The sequence below is a fragment of the Anarrhichthys ocellatus genome, unplaced genomic scaffold, assembly GCF_004355925.1.
Source record: "Anarrhichthys ocellatus isolate YVR2014 unplaced genomic scaffold, GSC_Weel_1.0 scaffold23, whole genome shotgun sequence".
Lineage (NCBI taxonomy): Eukaryota > Metazoa > Chordata > Actinopteri > Perciformes > Anarhichadidae > Anarrhichthys > Anarrhichthys ocellatus.
Genome location: NW_022280053.1, coordinates 1,212,084 through 1,225,223, shown reverse-complemented (window position 1 = coordinate 1,225,223; position 13,140 = coordinate 1,212,084). Strand labels below are relative to the sequence as shown.

Below are 13,140 nucleotides of genomic sequence, written 5' to 3'. Positions count from 1 at the left end.
GACTCTCATTAAATGGCTCTGGTGTGCAGTAATCATGGCTGTAATAGCCACACCTTGCATTAATTTCACAGTAAACGTCTGAATACTGTATTATATTGTGAAATATCACAGTTAATTGTGAACATGTTAGTATGCTAAGGTTTGCATTTCGCTATGAAAAAAAAAACATGCACAAGTGCAGCCTCTATAGGTCAGCATTCACTCCTGGATGTTTCACATATATCTGACCTGTTGAACAGCTGGTCACTTCAGACAGGCCACACATTTCTGGCTGGATACCACACACAAAACTGAACACGAAATGGCACACCTTTCTGGTAGAGGGCTCCCTTAACAGAGTGGCATGCAGCCCATCTTCTGATGAGAGAGGGTAGACATATCAGAACAAGTCCCCGGTACCTCTTTTGGTGTGATCTGGAGCCCCCATGCCTCCATGTTAAGGCACTAAGTGTTGGAGGGGATGCTTTGAAAGTAATACTTTTAGTCAATGTTGAAATGTTTCTATATTTATTGGTAATACTGGGACTGGTTGACAACTTTTAACCAAATGATGGTTACATAAAATATTCCCATGCATCCACGACTGGATGTAAATAATATGGAAAGTTGAAATCATAAGCCATGTATGAAGAGAAACAAAAATATTATAAAGTATATTAATATTCTCACTTCTTTCATTGTTTGTGCATTTATTGTAAAGGGTCAATATTGCTTAACTTTGTAAATTGAATTTTATATTCTGTTTTTAGGTTAACTTTGTACTCCAACTTTGTAACATCTGCCTTATGTCTACAGATGAAAAAGAGCCTCTTGGTTAACTCTGGCGCATTTACAGCAATGTTTTTATTAATGTGCACTGTCTCTTATCAAATAAACCAATACATATAATATAAATGGCAGTTAAGTCTGATTATTAGACTAATAAAAAGGTGAGGCATTAAAAAAAATGTATATATGTATCATATATATTGTACTCAGCAAAGTCAGCAGATTCCCTAGCTGCATAACTGTTTTTCCCCTGTACAATATCGTATTAAATCTATCTTTAACTGAAATTGTAGTACTGATAGTTTCCATCCACTAGGTGGCAGCACACTACAGATACGCGTCTGATCTGCCCTGAACGTCAAAAAGAAGAAGTTCGCATTACATTCAGTACGCTGCTGCCTCTCAGCGTACAGAACAGTTCACAGTGGACCAGCTTGTCCATAACATTCATGTTTTTTTCTTTAACTAACGTAAATGTTGTTAGTCGGTTCCGCCACAGTAATAGTTATTTCGGATTCGTCTCAAGGACCGCGTACGGGAGCCCGAAAAGAACCGAGGACGTGCGAGACTTGAGAGTTTTTAGTAAACAATCCCTTCGGTCTGCCTGCTAGCTATTTGCCAAGATAGTGATTTTTTTTCTGCAGTCCAAGGAGGAAACATGAGTTTTCTTTTGTGAGTAATATTTCTGCCACGGGTGCTTATTTTTGCCTTGCCATGTAGCTTTGTATTTGGGGAAATATTAATGGGGTTAGCGTTACACAGCCAGCTAGCTAGCTAGCGATAGCAATGATACGGGCTACGACTACTTGCTGGACTAACCTCCGAATGTCTGGTGTGATTCTCTAGATTTTAATGATAATTAACGTCGGCATCGATTGTAGATTATTTGTACAGTTATTATGTTCTGCCATGAAACTCTAAGCTACAATATACTGACCCTCTGAGCTAATTTTTAACATAGAGGGGTTCTCATTCCCGGCTGGCCTGAATATTTGCTGGTGTGAACACTGTTAAAAACGAGCTAATCCAGCTCCGATGTGACAGGACACTAATCAGTCTCTGGCCCATTTGTTTGAGGGAACAAGAATATGTTGTTGATATTTAGCTAGCTACTCAAAAAGCCCTTGTGTGGATGAAATCAGAGGTGCATTAACATTAAAGTGCCCTCTGGTGAGGATGTGAGTGTTTTTAGGTAAAGGGAAGAAGATGAGTTTAGGTTTAACCACTGCTCTGTAACATTACCCCATTGAAATATAATTAATTTCATATTTTAATACAATTATCTAGGGTATTGATTTTGATACAGATTGGTTTGAATAGCTGTTAATGCTTTAATTAAAGGAGAATCAGTTTTAGTGTGCAACCTTCCATGTTGTGATGACTTAAATTCTTGTTTAATGGGCCAGTGAACACAGTACCTCCCCAAATGGCCTCATTACACACACAGAGAGAGAGAGACGCACTGTTCTGGTCCGTCACTCTGATTCTGGCAAACACATCAAGTCAACAACAGCTCAACTCTTTTCTTTTCTTTTCTTTGGAGATCCAAAATTTTTGTCAGTAAAAAGTCCCTCACTTAGAGGTGCTGTGATCGCATGATTTGTCATCATATCTGACTACCTCCCTGTTTGTTCTTCCTCTTTTGAAATGTGACTCACAGTGGAAACCGTTCATCCAAGACGTTCAAGCCCAAGAAGAATATCCCGGAGGGTTCTCACCAGTACGAGCTGTTGAAACATGCAGAGGCTACACTGGGAAGTGGAAACCTGCGCATGGCAGTCATGTTGCCCGAGGGTGAAGACTTAAATGAGTGGGTCGCAGTCAACAGTAAGCGCCAGTTTCACCTTTTTTCCCCTCTCCATTCCTTAAAACACCTTTTTAAATTCAGCTTCCTGGCAGGACAGCACCGTCGCACGCCTTTTTATCTCTTTATCCGTCACTCTCCTCATTGTTTTTTTTATTTGCATGCTTCTCAAGTAGTCGTGTTCCTGAACTCGCAATTAGTCCACATCAAGAATCAGTTTGAGAGTGAGCTATCAGGGTGTAAGATCTTGGCATTCCCCCGGAAGGCCGTGTGCATTCATGCTGGAAGAACCACTGTGAATGTTAAACAGACTCGATTGTCTGTGCTGTGAGAGCCTTGTTTACATTCCTCTGAATTGAGACAAATTGCTGGTCAGCAGCAGCAGGAGCTTAACTTCCTGTCGTGTCAGAGTGCCTTTAGGGTTTGAGATGTTCAGAGTTTCGGCGTGTTAACAGATGAATTGGCCTTTTATTTAAAGTACTTTTCCTGCAGTATAACGTAAAGTGATCAGGATTTCAATGGTGATTTGATCAAGCGTTTACATTACTTTAATGCAGATCACAAAACAAGAGAGTGAATGCGTCGATAAATTAGTTTGTGCTGTCATTCGAAGTGTGTTGAGGTTATTTACGTTTGATTTTGATTTATGGGCTTTGATGCATTTTGGATCCATTTTTAGCACAAGAAAACGGGGATTGTGATTGTATTACTTCTCTATTTTTACACAGTGTTAACAGTGAATCTTGTGTATCAGCGAGTTCAGACATTTTGCAGCTATGTTAAGTGTGCCGGCGAGATGGCTCGGCTATATCATTGCAATACTAGTGTTGTAGTTTCATAAGAGGTAAGTGCAAATGAATTGCTGTTGGATGTTTTAACTTGCACAATAAAGGGAAGTCAGAATGAAATTGCTGTTTATGACTTTCCTGATGATCTCTGTTCACAAGAAGCAGTTCACTTCATGCGTTTAAGCTTCTTTTTTTGGGGCATTTTGCTTGTAATGGATAGTGACAGTAGAGGAAGAAAGGAGGTTATGATATGCAGTAAATGTCTCCTAGTTTATTCTGTATCACCTAAGCATCTCTGATGTGCTGCAGCTGTCTCTGCATCTCTATGTCGTCGATGCCCACGGGAAGTCTCATGGTGACGATGACGTTGGCACCTGTCATGGCAAAGTGAACGTGTTGATAGCATGGCCAAAGCGGCGGACCTGTTTTTATGTTATTCCCAGTGGTTGTGTGTCATGATTCATCTGAAGTTTTACTTTAAAACTGTAAAATGCACAAACAAAGTGTTTAAACGGTAGATAAGCCGGGTATTGCCTTGAAATATGTATCTAATGCTGGTCTGCCTCCCTGGTTACATCTAACTTCAACTACTTCAGTGGCAGAAACAGTATTAAGAGCTTTCAGCTTTTTAACAGAAGCATGCTGAACGTACTGAAATCTTCAGTGTCAATAACGTAACACTTTGGACAAAAATGTCTCAATTGGAGACTGAGTAAACAGGACATCGCACATCAGCTGTTCAATATGTACTTTTATTTCTGGGAGATTAGCAAATGGAGCACCGACACCAATGCTGCCAACACTCTAAATGGATCTCTCACACTGATGGAAAGCCAAAGTTGGCGCTCTGCCGATGGGAATGAGAGATAACACCATTTGTTCCCGATAACTGGAGTGTGCACTGGTTTACAGTTTGGACTGGGGAAACTCGACGCCAGCTGTTTGTGCTGGCACATGAGGTATTTGGTCTCGTGTACACGTGATTTGAATAGAGTTTCTTTTTTTTCAGCTGTGGATTTTTTCAACCAGATCAACATGCTGTATGGCACCATCACAGATTTTTGCACAGAGGAAAGCTGTCCAGTCATGTCTGCGGGTCCTAAGTAAGTTCATAATTTTCCACCCGTAAGTGTTACAAAACCAGCCCACAAGCTTTGCACTGCCGAGGCTCAACAGGGTGTGGGATAGAGGTGTTGTCAAAATAACTTGGATCCATTTGGCAGCAAATGTGACCATAATTCTAATGGAAAACACAGCCCACTTGTTATCAGGATCATGTAAAATACCGTCCTCTGGCCTCCTGTTGCCATGATCAGTGGATCGTCAGTGTTTTACATGCTAGTGTCTCATAGGGAAGATAGCTCGCGAGCTTTAGATTGGCTTCTTCAAAGGATCCAGATGAGAATTATGTGTTTGGTGACTCTGAACGTTGCTCTACATTAAATGACGTCAGTGGTGAATGAGTGGAGATGGAATCCACGAATGTTTTCATGATCTGATGTTTGTCGTCCACGTATCATGTAGGTATGAGTACCATTGGGCGGATGGAACCAACATCAAGAAGCCCATCAAATGCTCCGCTCCCAAGTACATTGATTACCTCATGACCTGGGTGCAGGACCAGCTCGATGATGAGACACTTTTCCCTTCAAAGATCGGTATGCCCCGTGTCCATTCTCTCCATCCTGTCAAAGCCGTCTGTTCGTTGTGTTACTCTCTGGTGTTCATTAGTGCTCGGCTCTAAATAAGAACAACAATAGTTCTGCAAACACTTTTTCTGTAGAGTTTAACAGTGACAACGGTCCAGTGACTGAACATATTCAGAAGTTTCTCTCCTTCACAACGTAGCGGACTTCACATGCATACCAACACGGTTCTCAACCTCCCGACTAGCAGAGGCTTGTGCTGTCTCGGGTGCAGCCTGAATCGAGCTGGACGGCAGCCAGCACAAGTGAATATCTGCTCTGTTTGGTACATCTCAGTGGAAGGAGCCAAGGGCTAAAGGTTCCACAATCACAAGATCTATGACTGGGATCCATTTCATAGTTGCTCACCATCTTTAACAAAGCAGGGACTCCCTCATAAGATCACAAGCTCCACAGGACACCTTTTAATATGTTTGACTTTGTCAGGACTAACACCAGCCTCTAGCCTATAAATGATTGATAATCATGAAATAGTCTAGTTTGGTGAAGAAGTGAAGAGTGGGCCACGTCCAGCCCCAGGTGGGAGCTTTTAATCAAGAGCTCCTTGTCCTGTCAGTCACCTGCTTCTTCTGAATAATTGATGTTGGGTTGCACTGTAGCTCTGTGTACACTGTAGGGAGCAACTCCCCACCGGGCTTCTGCCAAACCCCCCCCCCCCACACATCCACTGAATCGACTGCACAGCACATGGGAGCTGTACGGAGCAGTGCTGTTGTAACAACCTCATAGTTTCCTAACCACAGATGGTAGCGGCATTAGCGTGAGGTGGTTCTGTGTTGCACTCATGACCGTTTGCACTTCCCCTAAATCGTTAAAGACATTTGCAATCCAGAGAACAAAGTATAGCTGCATCTGCCTTCATTGCTCTGAGCTTTTTGGGCATTTGTAGGAATAGATTATAGAAAAAGAACAAAGTATTAATAAACTCCCCTTTAAGTAATTAGCTCTTTGTGATCGTACTATCTATGTCTTTGGTTGCATGTTTTGTGAATCAGCTTTTCTCTCTCGCCCCTCAAGGTGTCCCCTTTAAGAGAAACTTTATGTCGGTGGCGAAGACAATTCTGAAGCGTCTGTTCAGGGTCTACGCTCATATCTACCACCAGCACTTTGACTCTGTGATGCAGCTGCAGGAGGAGGCCCACCTCAACACGTCCTTCAAACACTTCATCTTTTTTGTTCAGGTATAGAATCCCTGACATTTGAATATTGACTTTTACGTATTTTACACTGTATAATAGCAAAGAATTTGCATACAGTGGGTCATGTGATTTATGTTTTTCTCTTTCAGGAGTTCAACCTCATTGACAGGAAAGAGCTGGTCCCACTTCAGGAGCTCATTGAAAAACTGACAACCAAGGACAGATAAACGACGATGTAATCCTTGTGTTTTTTGGTCTTCTTATTTTTGCACAGATACCCACCCCGCCCTGGCTGTATGTATGCAGTATCTACTATATTTCCATTCGGGGAAATGTTTTTAAGAAGGCCAGGAAGAAGGAAGGATCTTGATAGGTTTAAGGCACCAGGACTCATGCTATCAGGGATTACACACTCAATTGAACAAACCACAGATTAACATATTGGACAAAATGGTTTTAGCTGTACGGAAAGAGCCCCAGTATTCAGTCACGGCTTACTTTAAGGATAATATAGACATATATGTTCATTCGTTTTCTATTTCACTGCACAGATTCTTTTCTCTTACATTTGGATCTCTGAAAACACAAGGCGGTTTCACACTCTTAGATTCCCATTCCTAAGAAGAGTGTGGAAGCAGAGATGCTGTATCGTAACTTTAGGGCTTTGTTGGTGTTATGGCAAGAAGTGAAGCCAGCCTTTCAGCCCATTTCACCACACTAGCTAGTTATTTTATCCATCAGTCTACATAGAAGGATCTGGGTTACTTTTCACATCTGTAAGAGCCCACATCTGTCAATACAAAATAATCCTAAGTGCCTAGCATGGCTCATAATTGCCCTATATCAACAGTGAGAGCTATAAGAAGATAAAGGCCATATACCACTGACATCAAATTTTCTGTGATTCTTAATTCCCTCTTATCTGTACTATAACCTGGTTTAAAGATATTTTTGTTTCTGTTTTTAAAACCACACTCTTCTCCAACCTTTTCCTTATTTAGTTAGAAAGTGTCTTTCCCGAGGGTTCTGTGCAGGTTATGATAAATGAATGTGTTAAAGGACATAGAAGTGAGGCTAGGCTATCGTCGCGTCGTAGCAGGGATTCAAAATCGGCTCAACTTTTAGTGTTTTCTAGTGACCTGTTCCCGTGTACCAGTGGTTTCCCTCAACTTGAAGTGGAAACACATTTTTAGGGAAAGTGTTCAAGGGATCTAAAACCTTAAATTGTAAATAAATGTGCTCTAATAGAAGTAGAGACCTGTGTTTAAAGTCAAAACCGCCACAGTTACAAAAACAATAGAAGCATCTTTTAGAATTGGATTATGCTGCTGCATCCCTCGTTATCTCACTCGCCATAAAGCACTTTGAACCATTTCCCTGACCTCTTTTGCCTGAATGTTTATTCTGCATAGACTGTGCTTTGTGAGACGCTGTATCATGTGACTGATCATAGTTTATTTCCTCCCTCATATTTCCCCCCCAAATGAATGTCGATTTGCTGAAATTGGCTCCAAGGCACAAGTGAGATTTCTTCTGCTTTATTATTATTTTATTTTGTCTAATGGTCTGGAGTTGTTTGTTGCCGTGCTTCAAACAGCAGATGCATGAACCCTTCCTGAGCTCAAAGTGTAGTTTACTATGCAATAATTGACACAACACTAAAAGGGTTACCGGCTCCTACTTTATCTAATGTTACGTTTCCTTCATCATGCGTTAATTCTGCTGTGTGATGGAAATGGAATTCTCTTTCAGGTTTGGTTAAAAAGAAAACCCGGTGAGATGAACATTTTATATATATCTTTATATATAATTTGTCCGAGGTGTAATACTTCAATGCACACGTGTAAATACTGAGGGTTAGACCTGTCTTAAAGATGATTTTCTTTCAGCGAGCACGGAGTGGTTGCTTTTGGTTTAAAGAATGCGTCGAGTCTTTTTAGAGGCTGCTTCCCCTTCCCCGCCCTATTTGGATATTAAAATCTTGTTTGTTTTTATTGTGGAGTATCTTTTTCCACGTCCTTAATTAACTATTATGAATGTTACTGCTCACCAGATATCTGAAAATGTAATAGAAATCATCCTGGAAGCATCTCATGCCGTAACACAGCCTATTGCCTACAGTGTGCTCCTCCTCGACTGTAATAATGATGACATGTTTGTATATAATGGCTTGGTAGAGGGTTTCAATGCTACTGAATTGATTTATGCTGTTTACAAGGAAAATAAAGGTGGTCTTGACTCTTTGAATGAATTGTATGTTTACCTTGCAGCGTCACGGTGGAAATCAAGTACATTTACTGGAGTACTGTACTTTTTTTGAGGTATCTGTACATACTAGTTTATAAAGTATGATTCATTGTTGTATACTAAACCAACCCAAAGTATTTAAAGCAGTTTCAATTAGATCCACTTCAACCAACTACAACATTAAAGTGCTGCATTAATGTTTATGCAGCAATATGAATACAAGTCTGAAGCAGAGAATTCTGGATTAAGAGTACTTTTACTTTTGTTGCTGCCGATACTCTTGTACTTTTACCGAAGTAACATCTACAATACATGACCTTACTTGTGGTAGAGTATTTATAATTTGTGGTATTGGTTCTTTGGCTTACATAAATGCATTTACTCATAATTCTAAGGTACTTGAGTACAGTATTTCAATATCTTTATACTTCTATTTCACTACATTTCAGAGGGAAATATTGTACTTTTTTCCACTACATTCAATTAGCATATGTTCTAGTTACTTTTCAGATAAATATTTGATATAGGCTGCAAAACATGCGTAATAACACCACTATAACAGTGACCATTACATGTACATGTTGTTGCTTCTAATATACTTATACTTACCATATTGAATGCAGGACTTTTACTTGCAATTGAGTGTTTGAACAGTTTGGTAATACACCGCTAACTTGGGAACAACAACACTCACACAGAGCAGCCTGGAGCCGGAGACACGTGAGCGACAGCAGCTGCTTCCTGGGCGGAAACACAGCTGTGCAAACTCCGCCTCTTCCGGTCTTCAGTTGCTGCCGCCCCGCGCCAAACTTTAAACAACAAGGAAGTTCCTGCAGCTGCTGCAACACCCGCTTAAATCTATAAGCTTATTAATGAGCTAAAAACATGTCTTTTACTTCCAAGAGGCCGTGTCCCGATGCAATGAAAGGTTCGATGGAGAAAAAGATACACCGGATATCAATCGAGGGAAACATTGGTGAGTGCAGAGCTTGTTATGGCAAAAGCGAAATTCCACTAAACAAGTTAAAAAACCTTCACGGCAGGGTAACAGTTGGTCCGTTACAGTAACGTGACGTTAACTGTCGTTGGACAGTGATTTAAGACTTTTATTTTTGTAACATGAAGCGTTTACCGCCATTAACCAGACTACTATCACTCCCTCTACTACCCAGTAGCCAATACGCGCGCTTTATGTGTTGCTACATGTTTTTATTATCAATGCTGAGCTTGAATTTCTGCATTATTCCTTGGTGCACAGCGGCGGGCAAGTCCACCTTTGTGCGCCTTTTGGTGCAGGAGAGCGGGGACTGGCAGGTGGTACCAGAGCCAATCGCCAGATGGTGCAACGTGCAAACAAAAGGCAGTGACTTTGAGGTACTGTACATTTCCTAATTCAGTGCTCCCAGCTGACGCCCACATGCAGACACTTTATGGTGTCTGATGGATGTGTTTTTTTTATTCCGCACTATCCTGCAATCCTCTCACAACCGCTGATTCAACGTTGCACTGTAGAGATAACTGGAGGAGTCTGTGTTTAGAGTGCAGCTGCCCTCTGTCCACATATCTGCACTGGTCACTCACCACCGCCACACACCCAGAGGAACAGATGAGCATGCCATTACCGGTCAAACATCTCTGACCTCCCACACTGCTGCAGGCCGAGCCTCACACTCCTTCTCAGTATACATACTTTTCAGGACATGTTTAGATGGAGTATTAGATAATACTAGCACTAATAGCATAAGGAATTTGGAGCTGATTAGATTTATGTTGAATACTTACTTGTTTATTCATCTCTCCAGCAAAAAATACACATTAAACATTATTTTTATTCATTAAATGTCATCAAAGAGTTTGATATGTCTGAAAATATGCAGTCACTGCTAATTATAAATGACCAGATATTACAAGGCCTTGCACTGTACACTAAGCTGTGATTGTTGCAGGTGTGTTTATCCCAATAGGGAGTTTTTTTTTTTACTTCATGCACACATTTAAATTCGCCCTCTTCCCCAGGAGCTGACCACATCTCAGAGGAGTGGAGGGAACATGTTGCAGATGATGTACGAGAAACCGGAGAGGTGGGCCTACACGTTCCAGAGCTACGCCTGCATCAGCCGGGTGAGAGCTCAGATCAGGTCGGCCAACGGGAAGCTCCGCGAGGCCGAGAACCCGGTGCAGTTCTTCGAGCGGTCCATCTACAGTGACAGGTAGCAGTGACACAACGGAAGAATATCTACAAATGAAAATATTTGTATATGTTTATGACTATTTCACACATACAAGTATAGAAATCATTTTATGCAGATTTAAAAAACACACCCAGAGGAACAGATGATCATGCAATTACCGGTCAAACATCTCTGACCTACCACACTGCTGCAGGCCTAGCCTCACACTCGCACTCCTATTTTATATATTTTTAGTCGACTCTATGTAACTTTATCACGTCATGGCTCAAGAATGCAGTCAATCTTTTTAATTAAAAAATATTTAAAAGATAACCGCAGTAATGTGAGTACTGTGCAGCTTCGACTAAACACTGATATGGTCCTTTTTTCTGTTTTAAGTTGAAACTCCTTGTCCTTAATGTCCTAGGTACATCTTTGCAGCCAACCTCTATGAGAGCGAGTGCATGAATGAGACAGAATGGTCCCTCTACCAGGACTGCCACGGCTGGCTGCACAGCCAGTTTGGGAAGCACATGGAGCTGGACGGTATCATCTACCTCAGAGCTTCACCGGAGGTACTTCTGCTTCTTTTACTATAGTGTTCACACATCAGAGTAGAGTGATTGCTGTGGAAAATGGAGATGTTTTCACCTTAGAATTAAAACAACGTACTAATTTCCATTTTGATGTGCACGTGTAGAGATGTTTGGAGCGGTTGCACCTGAGAGGCAGAGAAGAAGAGCAAGACATCCCTCTGGAGTATCTGGAGAAACTCCACTTCAAGCACGAGAGCTGGCTGCAGCACAAGACCATGACGTGAGCCCACACATGCACACTGACCTTTATGGCACTTTGGCATCAGAAACTATGCATTTCTGAGAGGATACAATACGTGTTTGTATGTCCATGCATCCATCATCTTTAACCGCTTATCCTGGTCAGAGTCATGGGGGGGGGGGGTGGAGCCGATCCCAGCTGACATTGGGCAATTTATTAGTATGTGTTTTTAAAAGAAATGGATGAGGCGGGACACGGGTTGTGTCTCTGGTCCGTTGTGTGTACAAGATGTATTTTACTAAGATGAACAAAGCTTCACCACTATAAAGAAGTCCTTTTTCACTAACCATGATTCCCATGCTGCTTGTGGCCCTCAGCATGGAGTTTGAGTATCTCAGTGACGTGCCAGTCCTGACCATAGATGTGAATGAAGACTTTAAAGGGAATGAAATCAAGAGCGCCGACATGATTGAGAAGGTGAGTGACGGTTAAGCCTCGTTAAAGGTTTGAAATGGTCAAATGATGCTTTCGGATTTGTCTCCATCCAAATACTCCAACAGGACTTTGAGGGGAAACATCCTGTTGGAACACTACAGGGCTTTAAATTATTATTATTAATAATAATCTTTATTTCTATAGTTCCGCTCATAACTTAAAATGCAGCTCAAAGTGCTTCACAAGAGCAGAAACAATAAAATCCTACAAAATAGGATGATACTAGTCAGGTTATAATAAACCATCTACCCAGACTTCTATTTGGGTAAAGGGTTAATTGCAGGACCTGTAACTGAGCATTTTAATATTGTGATATATTCTGAATACTTGATGCCTGCGTTATCTGTACAGTTTTGAAGAAGTTGTCATTATTAGTCTTTGGGGAAAATAAGATCTCACTTGTTGCAGCTGACCTTTAACAACATAAACAGGTTTTGAGGATTAATTCATGTGCACAGTGAGATCTCTGTGATACCGAGATACACACTCGGGTTTCACATACGGAAACGAGGCCTGAAGAGCTGCTGATGTAGCGTTTACGGGCTCCTTTACAGATTCACTAACAGGAAGTGGTCCCACACTATCCTCTGCACAGACGACACAAAGCAACTTGTTTTTCAAGTTGGAAGCAAACAAAAGAAACGGAGAGCGATGTTTGTCACTGAGCGTGACGAGTATGGTTCTGTTTCAGGTGAAGGAGTTCTTGAGCACGCTGTGAAGATCGCTCTGCGATTGGAAAATCTAATCGGCTTCACGAAGGAGGAAACGCTGGATGGAGAGAATTTTATAACTATGAAATGCCTCATTGGTGGCTATTATTTTTCTATAAAGTAAAATCATCACAGATGATCTGACCTGCAGCATATTAAAAAAAATAAACGTATTAACTTTTTCTTACATCTGTTGTGTATTTCTATAATGCTTTGTGTGCAAATGACAATAAACTTGAAATGCTTGTTTAATGTTTGTGGTCGTCTAATATTTACCATGAAAGCTGTAAATGTAAATCCAGGGATTATTGATTTCCACATCAAGTATTAGTCTCCTGCTGTTCCAACTCTTCCAGAAGATGTCGCCAGTCTCCTGAGCAGCTGTCCGGTCAGCTATTTTTTGACTGCTGAGCTTTCCTTTACCTGGTAGCTCCAATGGGATTTCATTACCTGAAATAGATGCCTTTTATTTTTAGATTAATAGATGCCTTTTATATATTTATATTTATATTTATATATATATATTTATATTTAT

At 41.0% G+C, this 13,140-nt stretch overlaps 2 protein-coding genes across 2 annotated transcripts; both read left to right on the top strand.

Moving 5' to 3' along the window:
• The first annotated feature begins 1,146 nt into the window (after positions 1-1,146).
• LOC116390548 (MOB kinase activator 1B) lies at positions 1,147-8,452 on the top strand. The gene is made up of 6 exons (XM_031860342.1): positions 1,147-1,440; positions 2,429-2,595; positions 4,370-4,463; positions 4,885-5,018; positions 6,084-6,247; positions 6,355-8,452. Exons 1-6 carry the CDS (start codon positions 1,427-1,429, stop codon positions 6,430-6,432), a joined length of 651 nt encoding a protein of 216 aa, XP_031716202.1. The 5' UTR covers positions 1,147-1,426; the 3' UTR covers positions 6,433-8,452.
• Positions 8,453-9,337: 885 nt separating this feature from the next.
• On the top strand, positions 9,338-12,672 carry dck (deoxycytidine kinase). Its single transcript, XM_031860256.1, has 7 exons — positions 9,338-9,428; positions 9,711-9,826; positions 10,469-10,662; positions 11,051-11,198; positions 11,324-11,439; positions 11,778-11,877; positions 12,587-12,672. Exons 1-7 carry the CDS (start codon positions 9,338-9,340, stop codon positions 12,611-12,613), a joined length of 792 nt encoding a protein of 263 aa, XP_031716116.1. The 3' UTR covers positions 12,614-12,672.
• The last annotated feature ends 468 nt before the right edge of the window (positions 12,673-13,140 follow it).

Excerpts from the sequence above, each read along its gene's own strand:
- LOC116390548 (XM_031860342.1), top strand. Across the intron at positions 2,596-4,369 it reads TGAGTGGGTCGCAGTCAACA|CTGTGGATTTTTTCAACCAG; the intron begins GTAAGCGCCAGT and ends CTTTTTTTTCAG. Across the intron at positions 5,019-6,083 it reads ACTTTTCCCTTCAAAGATCG|GTGTCCCCTTTAAGAGAAAC; the intron begins GTATGCCCCGTG and ends TCGCCCCTCAAG.
- dck (XM_031860256.1), top strand. The coding sequence starts at position 9,338 with ATGTCTTTTACTTCCAAGAGGCCGTGTCCCGATGCAATGAAAGGTTCG. Across the intron at positions 10,663-11,050 it reads CGGTCCATCTACAGTGACAG|GTACATCTTTGCAGCCAACC; the intron begins GTAGCAGTGACA and ends TTAATGTCCTAG. Across the intron at positions 11,440-11,777 it reads CTGCAGCACAAGACCATGAC|CATGGAGTTTGAGTATCTCA; the intron begins GTGAGCCCACAC and ends TGTGGCCCTCAG.